The 22,534-nt window shown below is 34.8% G+C and overlaps 2 protein-coding genes across 4 annotated transcripts in view; one reads left to right on the top strand and one right to left on the bottom strand.

Moving 5' to 3' along the window:
* LOC106163755 (uncharacterized) overlaps window positions 1–6,804 on the bottom strand; it is a 33,451-nt gene extending 26,647 nt beyond the window's left edge. The window contains exons 1-4 of one of the 2 annotated variants that reach the window (XM_086995031.1): window positions 6,613–6,804; window positions 6,245–6,330; window positions 2,930–2,999; window positions 1,507–1,580 (exon numbers count right to left, since the gene is read on the bottom strand). In XM_086995031.1, coding sequence (XP_086851157.1) covers window positions 1,507–1,580; window positions 2,930–2,999; window positions 6,245–6,313 — 213 coding nt within the window. In that variant the 5' untranslated portion in view covers window positions 6,314–6,330; window positions 6,613–6,804. Of the gene's footprint in view, window positions 1–1,506; window positions 1,581–2,929; window positions 3,000–6,244; window positions 6,331–6,468; window positions 6,592–6,612 lie in introns of those variants that run through there. The other variant, XM_086995032.1, reaches the window with a different exon arrangement.
* Window positions 6,805–7,292: 488 nt separating this feature from the next.
* On the top strand, window positions 7,293–19,150 carry LOC106162807 (uncharacterized). Of its 2 annotated transcripts, XM_013540232.3 has the most exons (5): window positions 7,293–8,137; window positions 8,456–8,489; window positions 17,390–17,488; window positions 17,784–17,885; window positions 18,455–19,150. In XM_013540232.3, exons 1-5 carry the CDS (start codon window positions 7,772–7,774, stop codon window positions 18,823–18,825), a joined length of 972 nt encoding a protein of 323 aa, XP_013395686.2. In that variant the 5' UTR covers window positions 7,293–7,771; the 3' UTR covers window positions 18,826–19,150. The 2 variants fall into 2 exon arrangements, with proteins under 2 accessions (XP_013395686.2, XP_086851154.1); XM_086995028.1 differs by lacking the exon at window positions 17,390–17,488.
* The last annotated feature ends 3,384 nt before the right edge of the window (window positions 19,151–22,534 follow it).

Below are 22,534 nucleotides of genomic sequence, written 5' to 3'. Positions count from 1 at the left end.
GCAATCATAAGCAATATACTTGAGACACAAGGTTTCTTTGCATCTTAAATTTTTCAATTCACCAATTTATTTTGAATAAATATCAATCTACAAGCCTACAACACAGTGCCGCATATAACACTTTCGGGTCAAGAGAGCCAGCCAAGGGCACATTTCGGGAACAAGCTTTATCACGCCATGTTGGACATTCACAGGTGTAGGACCAGAAAAGAGCCTCTCGGAAACCAAGAGACATAGCAAAACTGGCAAAATGTTTCATTTTGTTCAAGTACTTGTGTGCAATATATACAATATATCGTGGTTCCATGATAGTTTGACATATCAGATATAATATTTGGATCATGAAGGGAAAATTATATATATAGCATATTTTACTGTCGGTAGGGTGTATTTTCCCCATTTTTTTTTAAATATTCTGCGACAAGCAAAGTAAAGTCGCTCAAAAACAATTAACTGCTCTATACAGAAGATTATCATAATTTTTAGCAACGTTATACTTGTAGGAGATAAATCAATGAACAAAACCAGTGATGACTGCATTTTCAAATTGAGGAGAACGTTTCACAGGTGGATGTTTTGTATTTGTGACAGTAACGCATGTTCCTATTTGGAGTTAAACAATGAATTATTTTTAATTATTCATGGTTCCAGGAGAGTGAACCTTTTATACAAGCTTTTTCATGTGGGACCCTAAATGATCAAACACAGTTAACAATCTGTAAGGTAAATGTATTAAATAACATGCTTGTGACATCAATTGCACCTCTATATTGGGTCTGGGTGTTATATTCATTAATCTGAGAAAGAAACCAATTTGAACAACCTGAATTTAATTTTATTTGCTTTCATAGGATATGCGCTTGTTCCGTCATGAAATGATGTATTAATGTACTTTAACACGTGTTTTGTTTTATTTGTAATAGTGTGATTTTATCCTTATTCAATTAGTGCGTATTGAAACAATTTCCAATGACATTTAACAATTGTATTAAATTGGCTTCGTTTAAACACAAGAATGTCGCGGACAGAGGGACACACTGATATTCAGTTTAAAAGCCAGAGTGATATCAAATGCTTTAATTGTTCAAGCTGTAATTATTCTGTAGGATAACCTTTGAGATCACGTGTCAAGAAGAGCAAAACAGGTCAAGTTGTGGTCGCTTGACTGTACTAACAACTTATTTAATTTTTCATTTATCAATAATCAACTTCACCCCTCTTTATATTTAAATGCAATTTTTTGACCACAGTGTTGTTAACCCCTATCTGAAACGTTTGCGTCTCACACCAATATTATAAACGCTGCTTCTAATGACACGAGGTAATATTGACTGGTGTTGCGTTACAAATTCATTGTTGATATTTACTATGAGCTATGTGTAGTGTGGATATGTATTTAAGTCATGTGTTCCAAATTAAAAAGTGAATGGCGGATATTAAAACATATATAATGTGTAATGTTCGTAAAGCCACCAGGCATTCATCATACTCACACACCGCCATTACCTTTGCCGCATTTATTTGTCCGATAATTTGATTTTTTCCAGTACACACTCCACACTTCTGCTGCCAGTATTGCCCTGAAATAGGATACATTTATTCTACAAATAAGTTTTGTTTTTATTTCTGATATATATATAATATCACATTTGCTTGCCGCTTAGCAAAATCATTTTATATTGGGAGATAGAGAGAGGGAGAGAGTTAGAAAGAGTTCTATCCCCAATTAAAATCTATTTTTAGCAAAATATTTAGTCCAGCAAGTTGGTGAAAATTGAGCTTCTCATCTAAAATCGTGAAATTCGGTACATTTAGGTACAATGAAATTCTGAGCACTTTTGGGTATATGGGTATGTCTGAAAATACCTAAACGGCCGCCAAAATACAGTTTTGAATTAAAACGTCAATATATAGTCTTTAAAAGGTTTAAACATTATGTAAAGGTTAGAAAACACCATGGTTTACATCTAGTTTCAATATCTGCTTCTTGAGGTCTATAAAATCTATAATGACAGCAAAAAGAATCAAAAGAAATAATTTATTCAGTACAATGGTGAGTTCATCATGCACTTAAAACAAGCATGGTGTTTGGCACAATTGTAGGGAATGGGATTAATAGCAACTCTGGATATACGGGGATGTCTGAAAATACCAATATGACAGCCAAAACCAATATGGCAGTTACAAATGCCCGTTCAAATTCAAAATAAAATTCCAAATATATAGACCTATAATAGCTTAATATATCATTTATAGTTAGAAAATATCATTGTATTGATCAGTTATTAATATAAGCTTCTTTAAGTGCATAAAACTCGAACATAGTCTCCAAAACTAAAAAAAAGTGGTCCACTTCCTCAAAATATGCAGCATTGAAAATACAAGCATGGAAATTGGCATATTTGTATAGGAAAGGCGTCTAACTATTCTCACGGTTATTTCAATCAATCTATCTCCCTGGAGTCCCAATAAAATGCTGTCAACTTGACCGGCTTACATGTCTGTCACACCTAGTAAAACTGTTGGTGGGGTAATTATATTTACCCCCTAGCTGATTTGATAGCCGTGACAGACATCAAGGCCGGTTTGTTAAATAACCATTATACATGTATGAATAAGCACAAACAGTTTTAATTTGCAAGAGTTTTTGCGTCAACCATATTGGATTTGGCGGCGATATTGGACTTTTGAGACATGCTCATATATCCTTAATGGCTTAGAAATCCATTCTCCACAACTGTGCCAAATTCCATGCTTGTAGGTCAAAATGTACAAGTCACCTTTATTTATTTATTTATTTCTTTTATTTATTTATTTATTTTTTTTTTTTTTGGCACCATACTAATAAACCTATATGTTTGCCATTATTATTAGTTGTTATCTACTAAAAAATGGTAACATATACCGACAAGAAATGAAAACAGTTTACCTGCCCAACAAGAGTAAGCGTTATCACATTTTGTCTGTGATGTAACTTCAGCAACGGAAATAGCGATCACCTGTGTATAGGAATTACAATAATTAGTAGATAACAAAGTAGCATGGTTGCTAATGATAACTACTGGCAAATGTGAATTATTACATAAAGTATTGATTAAAAAGCACATTGTTTATTTAATAAATTTATATTTACAAATGTATATGATAGGAATTTCCTTTATACAACTTTGGTCAAAATATGGATATCGGCATCACCATTGTGGCATCTGGAATGACCTCAGGGTTTATAACAATTTCACCTGTGAGGTGATGATTTGTCAGCACAATCACATGGAAATGGAGTTGGGACAACCTTTTTCAACCTTTTTGTATGAGTACCACCTTTCATATTACCCAAAGAGCCATAAACTGTTTGGGTGCCAAAAAACGGGGGGAGTCAAATATCAAGTTTCAGTAAGGCCTATGTCTCTAGGGTCCGATTGTGTGTTCTAGCTTTATAAAACTTGTATATTTTTATGTCAAATACCATCTTAATTAACCCTAGCCAACAGCACCAAGATGTTTTTGTCAGATGGAGGAGTTTCATTGCCGTGAAATATTGTAAACCTGCTGTAAATCTGCAACAGATTGAATAAAATGCTGAAAAGTTCTCATTGAAGTAAAAACTGATGGAATTCTTTGAATCGAACATTAACATTGCAGGCTGGATATAATGTTTTGCTTAATTGTATCGTACGGAACGCACAGGCACACTTATTAGATTTCGGCTGAGTTCAAACCCGTCGAGGGCGACGTGAGGAGCCGTTTGAGTGGCGGAGAGGCCATTACATGATTAAGCGGTTTCCCTTTCATGTAGGTCCGCCTTATCTAGGTCGCGGCCTTCCTTGACCACGGCTCTCCATGACCGTTTCCGGGTAGTACTCTAAAACCGAGTGGCTTTCTTTATTGAGGTCAGATTCCACATATACCTATCAACTAGTCAAACCAGAATTTACAGACATCCAGAAGAGGTCTACGACGAATCGTGTGCCGTGTCTAAAGTGTCAGTATTTGGACTAGATACCGCACTGGTGCTAAAACACAAATAGTAGTCACCCATGAAAACCTGAACCAGATCAAATAAAGAGATATTCTGGGAACCCCTTGACTATATCATTTGAAGGGGGGACTTTAGAAACAATCTCAGGTTGCGCAATGGGATTGTCGGTTCACACGGGGTACTTTTATAAGTAGATAACGTACAGAACCAAGGGAATGAGCAGCTACCTTGGTCATCAAAATCGCCATTTTTATAACCACATCGACAAAATGTGGGTAGGTGATTACTTGCCGAATCACATTTGACAAGTTTTGAAACAGCTTTCTAACATACCAAGTTTTGCCTAGGAAGTTATTCCAGATTTCATTCCAGAAATTCAAAACTCTAAAAACCTATCCCAAGGAATGCCTTGCCACTTGAGAGCCCTGGTAGCAGCCAGATGTGGTCAAGCATAACAACAACCAATGTTGTGACAAGACACTGGCATGAGGGCTCTTTGGGGCTTGTAACTCTTTTAAAGGCGGTGATTTGGAAAATATAGAGATCCTAAATATCGCTTTTGATGGTTGTCGTATGACTTGGAAAAGGCAATGTGTTTTGTTTGCTTCAATGGCGAATTCAATTAATAAATTAATGTCACAATGATATCAAGGAGATAATTAAATGTTATTAAGACAAAAATGTATTTTTATTTTCATTTGTCACTCAGCAAAATAGAAAAATACTGATGAAAAATGATTTGGAAAAAAATACTCCATATTAAAAGTCAAGTCTGTATTTTATTTGTACTCTGTACTCTGTACTTGGCCCCATCCTGTACCCTCTTTACACGTCACCAATTGAGGACATTGTCTCTCTATATATAGCACTGTTTAACCTAATGTCCTACGCAGATGACTCACACATTGATATTGTTTGCAACAGGATATCAAATGCGATAATATCTATCCAGAAATGTATCTCACTTGAGTCAACGGCTTAACGCCAATTCATTTGTTTTCAATGATGGTAAAACAGAACTAGTTCACTCATCTCTCGTTTTTCTAAAGATGCCGAAAAATAATAATAATTAGAAATAGGAAACAGCATTGTCACGGTAAAAGATGAGGTTAAAAACCAAGGAGTAATTTTTTATAATAGGTACGATAATTGCAGAAGCGCTTTCTACGGCCTTAAAAATCTCCAAGCTACCCCGTATCCTTGACAAAGGTCAAATGTAGAGGTTTGTTCATGCCTCATAACTTCACACCTGGACTACAGAAACAGTTCACTTTATGGTCTTCCTTTGAACCAACTTGAAAAACTGGGATCTGTCCAAAATGCGGCAGCACGACTACTGACCTATTTTCCTCTCAGATAAGACATTTCACCTATCTTATTCGGACTACATTGGCTTCCAGTACGGCAGAGACTTGTTTTTATATTAGTGCTGTTTGTCTTAAAATTCACCCGAGGTGAATAGTCTTCATCTTCTAAATATATGCTAAATCTCACTAGGTCACCGGGTCACTAAATTTCAACTGCAGCACCCATCTTAAGGAACGAACTACCCTCACGTATTCAAACTATAGATAGTGTTGAGGGTTTAAAAAAAGACTTGAAAGCATTCTTATTTGCGCAATAATTCAATTGATTGTAATACTTGAATATTTTCTCATTTATCATAAAATATATTACTATAGGACTATTGCTATTATAACCAGCACTCATATTTAATTGCTCGATTCACCTCAGCTTTTAGTATTTTTATATTTACTTGTAATTCTGATAATTTTATTTTATTTGTAAACAACACTAAGACTGAAGGGTAGCGTATTTTTGAAGAAATTAATATTTTAATATTATTAGTATTTTAAATAAATGTTTCAGCATTGTTTTAGTTTTATTAAGAGTGTATACTTTTGCTTAAATATATCATCAGGATTAGGGCTGTAAACAAATTAAAGAAAAGTAAAAAGGTGTATAATACTCTCCTCAGCTAATCTTTGTAAACACCTTACTAAGTGTAAAATAATATTGTTACTCTCAAGCATCGTGTATTGCATGTATAAATGTTTCCGATTTACCAAAAAGCTTCTGCTGTGAAAATACCCAACATATCGGTGATTCATCAGTAGGGATATGTTGCAGCACATATCGGTTTGATCAGGGTTAAAAAGGATAACGCAAACAAAGAATGCTGTACCAGCTAGCCATTTTTTCACAGAATAAAAGAAAAAAGCGATCAATTAAACCTACAGGAGAATGGAAATATAAAAAACTTACCGCTGCGAAATAGGTCAAATAACTGGCCATTGTAGAAATGTTAAAGTTCCAAGGCTTCAGATTCCACATTTGCTCAGGGACGAGATCTAAAACAAATGGGAAAGAGAAAATTCGTGTACACAATGTCCATGTAACAATCATCACACATTTAACTCATTCATTAATGGACTTCAGCAAAGCCATCAATCTCGATAAAGTACACGGAAGTACATGCATAACCTCACATGCATCTTAATCCATAGAAGAAAGTGGCCTCAATTACATGTAGGCTAAGTAAAAGCGAACCGTGAGCCACCGGTGCGATGCGTGACATCCGCTTTTAGACAAGATACAACTATGTATTTGACGTTTATAATACTTGTACTCACAATATAATCGGTGACTTTTAAACTAGCTGGTACAGTACAATGGTCGAGCATCCATAAAAAGACCTTCCCACAATCCTACGGGAGTCTACTTTGTATGCCTTTTAGAGACGTTGTGATCTTCTACTGAAGTTTATCATATAAAGTGATAAAAATATCAGTCCTAAATTATCATTATGACCCCAATAGAAAATGATGAGTGGTCAAAACAATGGAATTATTGAAGTGGTACTTGTACTTTGTGATTATACCGAGGTAGTGCACACAAAAGTTGATAACATGAGGTCACGTCGCAGAGTTATTCTAAGCGGTGTACATTTTTCAGGTGTTGGTATCTTTGTTAGTAAAGTGAAAAATAAAGCGCTCTTGGAAAACGAAAAGACAAACATACTCGTACATAGACCTACGGCACATGTTTAAGACATGGTTTATAGTGGCCAATGGAAACGTTCTTGATATTATTATTTGTACCGTGCATTTGTGTATTAGTAACTGCGAAGAGCCATTTAATGGTTATTACGTTAAATCATATCAACCTAATTTCTAACTATAGATTTTCAAGACCGTGATCACCGATGTTTAAAAACATTTACGACAGACTAATCGATGTTTTATCATTTTGGTTTGTTTTAACTCAGATATTAAAACACAACATAGTTATCATTTTGGTCAAATGACAACACGATTCAAGTGTTGCATTTTATGGTGAAGCAGATTGATAAGCCTAAAGAAGAATAAGGGTGAGTTTCTCCAAGACGTTGTCCCACAGCATGTGCGGATTAATGTTTATCAGACAAATAGTACTGAAGAACCTCGGGGCACGAAAAGTAAAGGGTCGGTGGTGAATTAGGCTGTTCGGACTTATATCGTAATATCGGCGGATAAGAACATGCTTGTTTTGTTGTATGAAAGAAGTATGTAGATAACATGTAAATTAACATATTTTTTGACCGAAAGTGTATAACGCACAGGGTGATTAGCATGGGGTTCACGTCTTACAGTATTTTTAACCACGGTAAAACTTCCCAGCCTTGGTGACCCTGAGGAAATAATGATAAGTAACGTGCCCTGGGAAAATCCAAACAGATTTGTTCCAGTGACTCCGTAAAAGAACTGCAACTGCAAAGCGTCGTTTGATCAAAATTAGGCTGATCCATTCCTAATGATGATGAATTTCCATGGTCGTCACTTCCAACATCGCTATGTACATGAATATGACGAGCCACCAATGATACCAATACCTTCTTCACTGGACTCGGACCAGTCCACGACCACGGACGGTCTGTACGCCTCCATCAGACCGTCTAACATCACCACTGTAGGCCCGGCCTCCTTTGACGACTTCAGTGAGGATGATAATAGTCACGAAGAGCAACATACATCTCGTTTTTATGGGAAACTTAAGCGGCTGCGTTTTTACCTCATGGTGATCTTCATTATGTGTTGTTTACAGATGTTAGCCATAGTGGTGGTGGGGGCTGTGATTCACCTTCATCGACATGACGGCGGCAAACCCTCTACCGGGGAAGTAAGTGTTACATTGATAAAGGCACCTGTGCATGAACCGGTTTACTAGTAGCATGAATACCCCTTGCTGAATTCACGTCAGGTAATGCATAGTACTAACTGATTTTATATTGGTTTTGTTCTCATTCAGGATTTAATAGTACGTATTTATCAGAACCCCTTATCTCCCCCATGGTATTTCTGTTACGAAGAAGGAGGAAGTGATGCATCACATACATTGATGACGCATGTTACTTTCACAAACAAACACATTCAGTTCAGTTGAAATATATATAGCATTTTACTTTTGATTCACTGAATTTAATTTATTTATTTACAGCTCTTGGGAAATATCGAGAAGAACGATCATACAGGTGAGAAAAATTTAAAATCGGTATTTTCTGTTGATCATTGCGTTAAATATGAAAGGCATGTCCAATGTATTTTTTCATTAAAAACGGGAGAGAGCGGGCTACAAAAGTCGCGTCACAACATTTGGGCTGAAGCGTCAAAACATGCGCCGATTGTTTTTCTTAAATCCATGTGTCAAGCCTTTTCGTGTTTAGATTTCAACTTTCTTTCTAGACCTTTTCAGTGCCATTCCCAATGATATTCATTCCATAGCTATTTCCAAAGTATTGTAATGCTGGTCATTAGAAGTCAGGAGGTGAGAAAAGAAAAACGTTGTACTGTAGTGTAGATGGACATGTTCTTGTAATGGGCGTGTAACGTGATCTTGTAATACAGCGGCATGTAACGTAAACGGAGCTAAGGTCAGTGGAAATTGAAAGAGGTAGAGACAAAAGTAGAGAGGAGGCGGGGCGGGAACTCAACTGGAGAGTAATAGATATATGATATATAAGAAAATACTGGTCATGTTTTGATCTAATAAATAATTTGAGTGAAATTCAGTATTTAATATAAAATACCAATCACAACATGGCTAAATAACGGAAAGTGTTTTGTTACTAGTAAGATAACCACAAAGTTTATAAAAAATGTTAAACCTATCTCCTAAAAGTTGATCAATTTGCGACAGAATCATATATATCCAAGAGCCCATATATCACTTCATTGCACCTTGACTATACAGTTATTGTAAAGAATACTTGCCCGTGGGTTCTATTGGGTAATCCATCGGAAATTTTTCCTGAATCATAGTGTTGACCAAAGATTAGATGTTATTTGCTTCATCAGCGGGGAATAGAGCATGATTATCTTGGTCGTATGTACTTAGGTGAAGGAAAACTATGTCAGGTTTCACTATCGCTGAGATAGGGGGTCAAAACAAATAAATGGAGTCACTCTTCTACCTCCTGACAAGTCCAACATTAAGATCGTATAAAGTCATGTGATCCCAGCGGGTAAATTGTTGTATTAACGTTGAAACAACGTTGAACCTTAATGTTGAAAAGACATTGAAAAAACGCTGGATTTGAAAGTTGTGTCAACCTCAGATAACAACGATGTATCAACGTCAGAAAACAATGTTATATCAACCCCACCCAGCGGGAAATTTGCCTGGATGTGTTTAGCAGTGTGACATGTTTGATGGCTAAATATATGTAGGGTATAATTGTTTGGCCTTTAGGTTAAAATTTCCAAAGTTTACATAAAATATATATAACAAGGGCACAGTCACCCCAACATGTTTATCTATAACAAGTTACCAAGTACTGTTAACTCCATCACATATACAGCAACTTATTCATCCTAGTGTTAGCTGACCTTGCAAGCAATTCAGTTTATTGGAATGTATTTCTGAATAACAAGTTAAGAAAATTCACTAGTTAACTAAAGACACAAAACAACTGTCACTTTTACTTGAAAACCATTTTGTTATTATTTTGATAAATTTAGTTGCAGTATTGATAAACAAACTATCACGTTTTCAATAATTAATATTTTAAATTACAATGCATAACTGCAAGGTTGTGTCATTGACCAAAATAAAACGTTGAGTCAACGTGGCTGGATCAACGTTGATATTACGTTGAATTTAGGTAGATCAACGGCAATTCAACGTATCAACCTGTTTTCAACGTTGATCCAACGCAACTATGCCTGCTGGGGATGTAACGCGTTATGGTGCAATAGCTTTCGAGTAATGTGGCGGCCTCTTTGTATAACTCCGAGGTAAAGAAATTAACTATACAATTACGGGTTATTAAGTTTGACGTACATCTCACACTAGTGCAGCACTGGAACCATGTAAAGATAACAAAATAGTATTTAAGTGATGAGAATTGAACGAGAGGAGGGAGATGTAGAGACAGCGAGAAGGAAGCAGTGAAGCAGGAGATTGGAAACGACGGAGTACGGGCCGAGACGTAGTTAGGAGTTGGAGACTTCACTTAGAATATGTAGCTACCGAGCGTCAACGAATAAATCGTTTAAATCATTATGTGGACCTAGGTTTTCTTTGCGTAAATCTGACACGAACCGTGGAATCTTTGGATCGCGTTATCCACTAAGTTAGTCTAAAACCTAATGTCCTATTTCGACCCCACGCTTGAATTAAGCGGTCAAAATTATATAAGTTTAGGATATTCACCCCATATGTAGGTATGTGTAAAAGGTTCATTACACTCCAACTCCATGGATTTTCGATGTAGCTGAGGCCGACAGGTTGAAATCAGGGGAGATTGCCTTACTTAGAGACCCACTACTACTGGTACACTGTAAAAAACAGCGTTAGCATTTAAACACATACAACACACGTTTAGCACCTGAACGCATTAAGAAATATGTGTAAAAGCTAAACACGCATAGCTTTTTAGGCTTGTCACAGAAGAAAATGGTAGACTCGTTTGGCAGTGTTACTCGTTAAGCCATGAGTCTAACTTCATCGGCATATGACTCTATAATAGTTTATCACAAGGCTAAGGACAATGGCTAAGCACTTCCCCTGCTAAGCGCGTGTAACTGCTAAACATATTGAGCTGCTATAAGTGTGAAACGAACTCCTGAACGCGTGGAGCTGCTAAACAGCACGTTTAGCTTTTCAAGCTTCTCACAGAAGAAAATGTTTAACATGCTTAGAAGTGTCGCACTTTTAGCTATGTGGTTAGATTCACCGTACCATACCAAGTTTATAACAAGGCTCAAGAATTTGGCTTAACACTTCCCCTTGTAAACGCGTGAAGCTGTTACAGGCGTGAATTAGCCTGCTGGAACGTTCTGTGTCCTTCCTTGCAGTAACATGTGCTTATTTAAAAATATGCCTATTAAAGATGTATATAATGTTATTTTTTGCCACAAAAAACAGCTAAATGTCAGCATAAAGTTTCAAACAAAATAAATGAGAGAATTACCAAAAGTCATTGTTTAATATTACCCGAAAAACGACATTTGAATGGATTTTTCCGCTAGCTTACTATCCGGTATATACCTGGTGCAGAAAAGTAGGTCACGTAAGTAGCTTAAATTTCTGACCAAAATTTAAAGAAAGGCACTGTCTAAACATCTTTTATGGGTGATCGAGTGTTTTATTCCCTTTATCCCTTGGCGTGTCGACATTATTTTAGCCATATAAGAATTTAGTAAAAGTGGTTGATTAGTAGGCTTGTTAAGAGGTCAAACGCTGCATTTTATAGTACAAATGTCTAACTTGGCATAAATGTTCCTTGGGCCAAAAGAAAATTTTTTATCCAAAGAGACGCCCTCTATCGATACATTAATTAGCATAAATTATGCAAATTATGTGCCAAAATATATAATATTTCATATTTCCATTAATTTTTGGCCTAGAAACATGTATAGATTATCAAACCTGACTAAATTAGGGACAAGGAACCCATTTTTGATCATTTGGAAGCAATTGGTGGCCATTTTGTGCCTCAAATCCAAGATGGCCGCCGACCGCCATTTTGAAAGTGGACATAATTTTGCTATTTTATGTTGAATTTTGAAGCGTTTGGTCTAACTATACTTGATATATATATCGATTCTTACTATTTTGGGGGTGCAAAAGTCATTTTTGATATTGTTATGGTGATAGTAGGTGATTTGAAGGAACAAAGAGGGTGTTTTAAGTGCCTACCAAGATATGTGTGAACGCTGCAAAACCATGGATATTGATAACCCGCATTCAAATATATCTGAATGCAATTTTTTGTTATATACCATCGCTATTGGACTATATTATGAGCAAACAAACACATTTTTACCATTATGGAGGCCATTGGTGGCCGTTTTATCCCTCAAATCCAAGATGGCCGCCAAAAACAATTTTGAAATTGGGCATTATTAGCTATTTTGAAACTATATGTATTGCATCTTTGTAAATGAGTAATACGTCGTTTTATATTATATTCTGGTGCAGAATACATTATTTGTTTCATAAAATTTGTGCCTCAAATCCAAGATGACCCTAATACGCCATTTTCAAATTGAGAATTATTCACCATTTTGAAACTATCACACCTTCATAAGCGTGCCATACGTCATTTTTATTGATTATTTCCTGGTGCAGAATGCATTTTCGGTTTCATAAAATGTAAATAGAAACTTTTATAAGCCTCCAAATAAATATAGGATTCAGTCGCCACATGGGCCTGCAGTTTATATGTACAATTAGTAATCCAATTAGTGCAAAACTGCTTTTGCCCGATCTATAAAACAAGTGTCAGCAAACAAAATGGCTGCATTAAAGCAAAATAATACATCTTTGACCGCATGAGGATAATTGTTAGCCATTTATTTTATCAAAACCAAGTGTTGGTTGCATGCCGCTATTTTAATAATTTGGTGTAATTTATAACCTTTGAACTGCGGGCTTGTATTAGGTAAAATGGTACTATTCTGGGGGCTCAAAAGTAATTTTCCGGTGCTAATTTGATGACAGAAGATAATAAAAAGGTACCGTAATATAAGGTTGTAAAATAAATTCCAAGATGAGTTTCGTTAAGTCTGTAACAAAAATGTGGAACCCGAACCACATGCTCAAATATATCATTTAGATTTATCTTAAGTGACCATCCACTAAAAGATACTGAATAATTTAAAGGTAAGCAATAAATATATATACATAGTGGTATTATATTATTAATCTTTTACTGGTCAATGTGAACCCAAAAGCCACATGTACATTTATGTCCCAGTCACTGGGGCTTGCATTTGCATGTTAAATATAGTCCAGAAGATTTGAAGGGTGAAAAATGTGTCGTCTTATAATACTATGGAACTTGGTTAGTTGTATTGGTGCGAAAATGCCCGTGAAAGACAAGCAAATGGACTTTGCTTTGAAATAGCTCCAGATCTTGTCTGCAAAATCATCCAGCAGTACAGCAAAAAAAAAAAAAAAAAAAAAAAAAAAAAAAAAAAAAAAAAAAAAACATGCATGATCAGCTCTGGAAGGCCAATAAGAAACAGCCAAACAATATATTAAAATCCAGTTTCCAGAGAAACATCAATGCATGAGAACATGTATCTTTACATGGTATCTTTACACAAAAGAAGGAATCTGCAAAACCAACTAGAAAGCAGCAGCTGCGCAGGTAGGCAAGAGGGATAAAGCAAAAAAGTCGAGGAAGCAGCTTTTTTTCCTAGTTGACAGTGCCAGTGATCATTCCTAGCATGATTTGGCCAGACAAGTCATCTCACTACCAATAGAAATCCATAAGGCAACTACATAGTTCTCATTGTTTCCAATGGACGAACAAGCACAAAACATCTACAGTATATGACAACTACAAGAAAATTCATCTTGGAATCATCTTAAAACACCTTATGCCTTTGTTATTATCCTCTGTCACCAGAATAACACCGGAAATTAATTACGTACTTCCAAAATAGTAACAATTGATGTATTACGATCATATATGAAAGTCCAACAGCTTAAAAAGGTAAATTATGCCATAATTTTAAAATAGTGACAGGCTCTTGGATATGAACAACAGAATAGCTAACAGTAGTCACCATAAAGTCGAATCAGCCATGCTGGTCTCTTGCACTTAATCTATGTCTGGCAAAACCATTTTATAATTGTTATATAACATATTTTTGCACAAATTTGACTTCAAGACGTATACAAGGTGAAGACGTAAGCCTGTATTGGTGTTGGAGCCTTGTAATATATTTTTTATTTTTGTATTATATCTCAGAAGAGATAAGACACGACTTCTACAACCCAAATGATAAGAAACGATGTATAACATGCTAGTGTAAGAGCAATAGCTTCAAATTGATGAGTTATGCCTTACCCGTATTTCAAAATTGTGACTGGCGGCCATCTTGGATTTGAGGATCAAAATGGCTACCAATTGTCTTCAAAGCACCAGGTATATGTTCTTTACCTTTAATTAAGCCATTTTGATCTCTGACGCTTGTTTCAAGCTCTTTAGGATTTAATAAAACATTTTGTACTAATTAGACTACTGTACATGGCACATGTAAGTCTATTTGACAACTTAAGCCTACATGCATATTGATTTTGGAGGCTAAAATAGTTTGTACTCACATTTCATGAAACAGATAATGTATTCTGCACCAGAAAATAATATATAACGACGTATTACTCATTTACAAAGATGTAATACATATAGTTTCAAAATAGCGAATTATGCCCAATTTCAAAATGGTTTTTGGCGGCCATCCTGGATTTGAGGATAAAACGGCCACCAATGGCCTCCATAATGGTAAAATATGTTTTTTTGCTCATAATATAGTCCAATAGCGATGGTATATAACGAAAAATTGCATTGAGATATATTTGAATACGCACACATATCTTGGTAGGCACTTAAAACACCCTCTTTGTTCCTTCAAATCACCTACTATCACCATAACAATATCAAAAATGACTTTTGCACCCCCAAAATAGTAAGAATCGATATATATATCAAGTATAGTTAGACCAAACGCTTCAAAATTCAACATAAAATAGCAAAATTATGTCTACTTTCAAAATGGCGGGTGGTGGCCATCTTGGATTTGAGGCACAAAATGGCCACCAATTGCTTCCAAATGATCAAAAATGGGTTCCTTGTCCCTAATTTAGTCAGGTTTGATAATCTATACATGTTTCTAGGCCATAAATTAATGGAAATATGAAATATTATATATTTTGGCACATAATTTGCATAATTTATGCTAATTAATGTATCGATAGAGGGCGTCTCTTTGGATAAAAAATTTTCTTTTGGCCCAAGGAACATTTATGCCAAGTTAGACATTTGTACTACAAAATGCAGCGTTTGGCCATTTTTTGGTCCTTAACAAGCCTACTAGATATGTGTTACTGGCAACCCACGCTCCACCGTTGCTCGGTTCATATGTACCTTTTAGTAATAATCCAAATAACAAATAACGTTTTCACGACGTTATCGACTGATATCTGGTAATGGCATAGAAGAACATTATGGTAACGTTATGGGTGTTTTAACTCCATGCAAAATGATGACCCAGCTGACAAAAACATTATGTGTGGGTGCGTGTGTGGCTAAAACAGATGAAACCCTTAGCACTTAAGAGTTAAACAGGTACACCATACATTTATTAGGCGTCAAACAAGTTATATTGCTAAACACATTCGTGTGACGTGTTAAGGAGCCAAATGGCTTAGGAGAGCACAGGCTTCAAACAACTGCGCATGTGCGAAAAGTGCGCTATTTGAAATGAAGTTGGTGAAATTGACAAAGCCTGCCGGTGTTTACCGTCTGGTTGATTTTATTTCATTAGCTCTCTGGTGTCTTTTTGAAAGTTTATATTAGAAATGTTCTATTGATTTTATGTTGTAAAAAGTAAATCCGTCTGAATTCCTTAGAAAAACATTTATTTTACTTCATTTTAAAGGGATTCCCATTGTATTTATAGTGTTATATGTGGCCCCAATGGGGATTTTCACACCTCCCCCACTCTTGATTAATAAAATTCTTCATCTGTAGGATTGTAAATTATACTGCAAAATACATTGAAAATCGTAGGAAGGTGTTAACTGCAGATAATGCTGCGAGGATATTCTTAACAGTGGGGGAACTCGGCCAATATAATTTTTTTACGGTTTACGATTTTGGAGCGCCTGTTCTAATTTTTGAAAGCGAGGCAATGGAATCAAACAATGCGATACAATTTGTAATCTCGTAAAAATTGCTATTTTTATATAAAGGGCATAGCATGGAGTACATCGAAATGCGACTTGTTTATTATTATGATCTTAAATAATAATTAATATAAAACAAACGATATAATACGTTATTAACGTTAGCCTATTTATTAGCTTAATTAATTTTTTTCGTATTTGGAGATTAAAAACACAAAAGTTGTCTGGTTTCATATCGAGGCATTTTTTTTCGTATTTGGAGATTAAAAACACAAAAGATGTCTGGTTTCATATCGAGGCACTGACGTTTCGTTCGTGTGCGGCTTAAGAGCTAAACGTGCTTAGGAGCTAAACGCGTCGAATAAATGAAGCGCTTAGAAATGTGTTTAGAAGCTAAATACTGTTTTTACAGTGTAAAATTTAGACGTTTTAATCAACGTATGAAAGTGTCGCACATTATTTATACCGAAACTCTGCTGTGCAAGGCGGGTCGGCCAATAAGGAAGACCTGTAGAGAAAAATGTTCTGCGGGGATAATGATATATAGCTGGATGATAAAGATATTTAACAATACCTGTGAGTTTCCCAGTGTAACCAGGTTTATTCCGTGCACCATGTAACCATTGTCTCACCTCTTAACTGTATCTGCTACTGATTAACAGAAATAGAAGATAAGCAACACCGATGGGGCAATAAAATATTTACGATTGGGAGAGGGGAGCTTAGGCTGACGCACGTTGTCTATTGGTTGAATTGATTGGGCAACCTTCGGGTGTGATGGGCGTTAAACGCTGCCAGGTTCAATCTATGCCACTCCTAGGAATTCGGTAACCCTGAAACTATAGTTCGTTTGTATAAACCGTTCCATAACCAAATACTGTCTATATTCAAACCTTTTGTATTGCACAAGGTGTAAAGTCAACTTTCTTATCTTCAATTATTTATTGGCTTATAGTGACAATAATTACAGATACATTTGAAATAAAATTCGTATCTATAGTTTCCACAATATGCCATCACTTTAGCAAAGTGTTTTTTTTTTAGAAATATTATCCTTTTCGACACATTTTTAAATTGTGTGTCACTCCTGCGTATGCTATTTTATACAGATGGGCATTTATAGGACCTTTATGTCTAATTTGTTAGTTTTATTTCATAAAAATAACACATTATTATTATTTTTTTTTTTTGTAATTACATTGGAGGAAACACTGTTGGTACCTTTCTTTTAAGGTGTGCTGAGAAATATGTCGAGGCTGGCTACGGGCAGTCAAGAGAGAAGGATGAACAACATCACACAGAAACTGGATTCCTTGGAAAGTATGTTTAATGGTAAATATAACGTTTTGTTATTCCGAAGAAACATTTTCGTTCTGGGAACAGACAGGGTGTCATTTTCGTTTTAGTGATTTGAAAGGGGTTTAAAGTTGGGGATTTAAGGTAATAGTTAATCTTAAGTTATGAACAGTTTATCCAGTTGTGAACAAATAAAGTTATTTCTGTTTTACTAAACATGGTATTCGAGGAAAGCATGAGGATACCTGAATTCCCGTGTGTCGCGTTAACTTTATTAATTTATTTATTACTCATAATTTATATATTTATGTTTATATATCCCTTATTCTAGGTCTCCAAGCTAACGTCACTGACCTACTCCAGTCATCCAGGAAAGTCTCCGTCCCGTTGACACTTGCCCATCTGATAGGCTGGAAAACCAGTGACACTTCTCGTAAGTTCTCATGACAGTTGTTTTAAATATGTTTAACAAGGAGGTGACTTTGTTCGGTAAAATACTGACATATGCTTAATAATTGAATATTTTGATTGTGCAAATCCTTTAATATTACAAGATGATATACAGTCATTGACTTTGGGTGAAATCACCTCTTGGCAATTTTAATCAGAAGCTTGGATAAGTGTCAGACTCCAAAATTCGGCTGTTGACCATTATTCTTCTTTCTAAGATATGCAATTATTTCTCTCAAATATTATAATACCTTGGTTGTTATCTCATATAGATACTAAAATTAACTTAAGTTATTGTGTATATTTCAAAATATTTCCCCATTGTACCTCTAAAATGTGTATACGCGGAATGCTTCACTAACAATGTTCTATGTTGTACTAAATAATCGTTTTAAACAACGTTACGTCTATCTATCACTTTTTTTTTTCTTTTTTCGTGTAGGTATGTTCTAAAAAGAACTATATTGTTAATCATCATCCCACTGCATGTATAAAAAACTGATAGCCATTGACATAATGTGAAACATTAGTTACTTCTGTTTTATATTTTAGCTTTTACTTGGCGAACCGGTCCACACACAAATAGTGTTCTCACTGGAGACGTCCGATATAACGTCACCAAAGGGTACTTAACTGTGGGGCGAGAGGGACACTTTCTCGTGTATAGTCAACTGTGTTTGAGAGGTCCAAAAAATGAAGCCTTTGACCATGAGATCCAGATAAACAGTGGACATAAATGGGAAAGAAGGCTTTATACGACAAGGTATTTAACTGGGTCACCTCGGATTGATTGCGTCTATTTAACGGGAATAATGCATCTTAAAGGAAGTGACAGAGTTAGAGTTGATCTTTCAAAAGATACGTATATCATAAGGAATAGTGCGTTCAATTCATTTGGTATGTACATGCTGTCATCATTCTAAGTATGAAATGTCACATCATATCGTCACTTCAGTGTCCAACATACTTGTGATTGCTGAGAACAAATGAAACTTTTTTAAAGCATTAATATAATATACATCGGCTAAAGAAAAAATGATAATCTTTAGGTCTATAAAATATGTTATTTTTACTGTGCCATATATAGTAAGTTTACAACATACATCATACATATAATTGACTCTTCTAGCTGTACACAAAACCGTTAATTATAAAGCATATGTATATAATGCGCTTAGTCTAAAGAAAAAATTATAACCATGTTTTTTTTATAAATATTTTATTTTTACTGATCCATGTTAAGTAAATATACAGCAGACATGATATAAATAGTTGAGTATTAAAGATGTACATTAAACCGTTTTGAAATTATTTAAGTTGAAGAACAATTTCATTTATGTGTTCATCGTTTTCTTTCTTCTGAATCTTAACAGATTGTATAATAAATACATTGAGTCAATAATTGATGAAAACTTATATTTCATGTAGCCAAATGTTCACAAGCACAACGAAGCTCTGATTTTGCTCCAAGTTAAGTAAGATAAGACCATAAGACTGAAAATTGTCATTTATTAATGAAGAAAACGAATAAGCTACAAAGTTACAAAATTGGCGAGATACCTTGTAATCAATAGTCCCCAAAACTATATAGGTGCCATAATATAAAAATAATAAAGTATGTTAATGAGTGTAACCAGGATTAATTAAGAAAAATATGAGAACTCACCACAGCTATAGGAGCAATAAGATGGCGCAAATGAAAATAAAAGGCGGCATTACCTGGTTCGGTAAGATTCAGCATAAATATAATAGCTACACACAAGAAGATTTTTTTTAGAATAAGATGACGCAGTGACATCTAAACAAATAGTTAACAACTGCAGCACACGACAAATTATAAATCTAATGATTAGAACACATGAATAAGGGGAAAATTGAAGATAATATAAAATTACTACCCGGTGTGTTATCCCAGAACTTGAAGTCACTCAAATAAAAGAAAACATATAACACAACTGGTGGCTGGGAAAATAGAATATTATCCGAAGAAAATACAGTCACCAAGTATCAAGAAAACTGGTCGTCCACAAATCTTGAAACCACAAAAATGTGATGGCTGGTAACCAATGTACAAATAACAATAAAGAAACGTAAGTAATGATACAGTGTAGTTGCTAAAACTGCGGGTAAATATCTCCGCAGCTACAAAGCTGAATGTCTTCTCACTGATGCAGCTCGATAGAATTAGTCCCCAAAACATCTTTCGTAAAATATAAATGTGTGTGCCTAGACATAACCCTGGACATCTGTAATCGCCTTGCCTTGGCCAACTACTTAATGTCAAAATGTGCAGACACAAGACCCAAACTAAGACTAATTTCCTATAAACAAAACGTTGATGTATTACCAAAAAGTTATACCACTAAAACAAACCATTTGCTACATAAATACAATTGATTATCTTAATTGCAGTTAAGTAAAACATATACACTTTTGTCATTGAGAAGGGTCAATGAGTAGATTAAACAAAGAGGGTTAATGCAATGCAGTTATTGCATTGTTCCAAAAAGCAAATGGGCTTTTACCGTGAGAAAATCATTTTGCCATGAAAACCAAAGCTGTATTGTATCTTGACCGTGTAAGAGCTGCTGTATTTAATATTCAACTTTCTTCCAAAATGCATGTTTCAGCACAGCAGATTTTTTAGTGTTAAAATACCAAAAAAAAAAATAATAATAATAATAAGGCTCATATACACGTCTTGTTTACTTTTATGCTCACACAATTGTGATATCATGATTTTTTGTCGCCCCTTTTGTTTCTCATATTTCTACACTGAAGAAAAGCAGGTGACCTAACTTTTCAGTTTATACAAGGAAAAAATTAACATCATCATTACATAAAAGTGGAAATTACTATAATAATAATTTCTACGCTACTGCAAGATTTTTATTTCGTAGTCAGTATTGAGGAAGATGTTGTACTTGTTAAAATGTTTGATTTTGACTTTGAGGCCCAAATACATCAAATACAATCTTAATAAGGCTAAGGGTACATTCGACATTTATCACTGTTTGTGTAAGATATCATAGCTTACAACAGTGTAGCTGATTATCCATTTTCTGTACCTACTCCATATATATGCATTCAAAGCCGCTGGACCTTTTCCAGAAGAAGTTAAATTAAAAATAAAAATATCTAAGAGCAAAGAGTTTGGTAAATATATATACACAAGAATAATTTTATGAACTAAAATGTTGCATAAGGGGAGATAAGACAAAGTCCAGTTTTCTTTAAAAAAAGACTAAAATGGCTTATTTCAGAATAAACTTAAATTTAACATTAATTGTTTAAAGGATATGTCTAAAAGCATATCCATACATTTAATTAATCAAATGAACTTCATGTAAAACAGGAAGAGGCACTAAAGGCTGCTGAATCCAAATCTTGAACCAGAGGGCATTGGATGATGTCGGTGATATTATCTATCAGCATCCAAGACGACATCTTTCTTAAGGCTTCATGGTTATATTTCTCATCTACTATATATATGCTTATTTCCCCCTTATCTAGCTATATATTTACAATATTCCTATATGATATTTTGTCAATCAATATTCTTTCACCCAAGACATTCAAACAGAAAAATTTCACCCACCTAGTCCACACTGTACCCATATTTTGCACCCCAAAACCATATTTGAACATAGCAATTTTCAAAGAATCATATACCTACTGGTAGAGGTCCTATGACTGTAAAACCTAAATGTGTTTATATGGCACATTAGGGTGATAAAATACAAAATAGATCTTCGTGGAATTTTATTTTGTTGGCGATATATTGATGTCTGAAAATGTAAGAATTTAGATTGGTGTTGCTCCTGTCTTGGCCAGTAATACCTGCTCACTTCCTCTAATTACGGCAAATTTAAACAGTATACTTTACAAAAGAAGGTAATGTCCCTCTATCAAAGCTTACGTTTGAAAATTTAAACCTCCATTCTTATATCTTGGGCATTTGTTACTGAAATTTATGTGACACCGGTCAAGATGTTAACCCTTTTCAACTGGCAAGTTTCTATCCTTTGCTTAAGTGCTTATATTGCCATTGTTCCACCAGCAGTGCATTTTCTATAATGCTATGGCATACAAAATTAATTAAAAATAAGATAAGCCTAAAATCTTTATTATTTGAAAAAAGAAAACAACAAACAACCCACGTTTTTGTATATGTTATTATTTTATAGAGAAAGTGAATGTCCTTCAACATGTTCACAGAAACTTCAGACTACATGTAGTACAGGTAGTCTACTTATTATCAAAAATAGATTACTTCTTCAACAAATAATAGTGAACACAAATGGGCATCAATCAATCAACTCACTATTCAGGCTACAACACATAATCATCATTTTCATGGGATATGTACGTATAAATAAGTGAATTACTTGAAAGTATAATGATCGAAACTACATACAAAAAATATTTATAATCATAATATCTATAGGTTATCTATAGGTAGAAGTCATTTTAACTGACATTCCCATAATAGTGCTCTTGTTTCCTTAAGTGAATAAGAAACATGCAAAGTTTTGACTCATGAAAATTTTTAGATATTTTTTCAACTAAAGAAAAAGACAGAAACACTTGATTTTTTTTTATTTTTACAAACACATCAAACCAACAGAACTT

Source organism: Lingula anatina, chromosome 9, assembly GCF_051362555.1.
Source record: "Lingula anatina isolate TDL-2025a chromosome 9, LinAna3.0, whole genome shotgun sequence".
Lineage (NCBI taxonomy): Eukaryota > Metazoa > Brachiopoda > Lingulata > Lingulida > Lingulidae > Lingula > Lingula anatina.
Note: the sequence above shows the minus strand (reverse complement) of the source record. Positions and strands in the feature narration are given on the sequence as shown.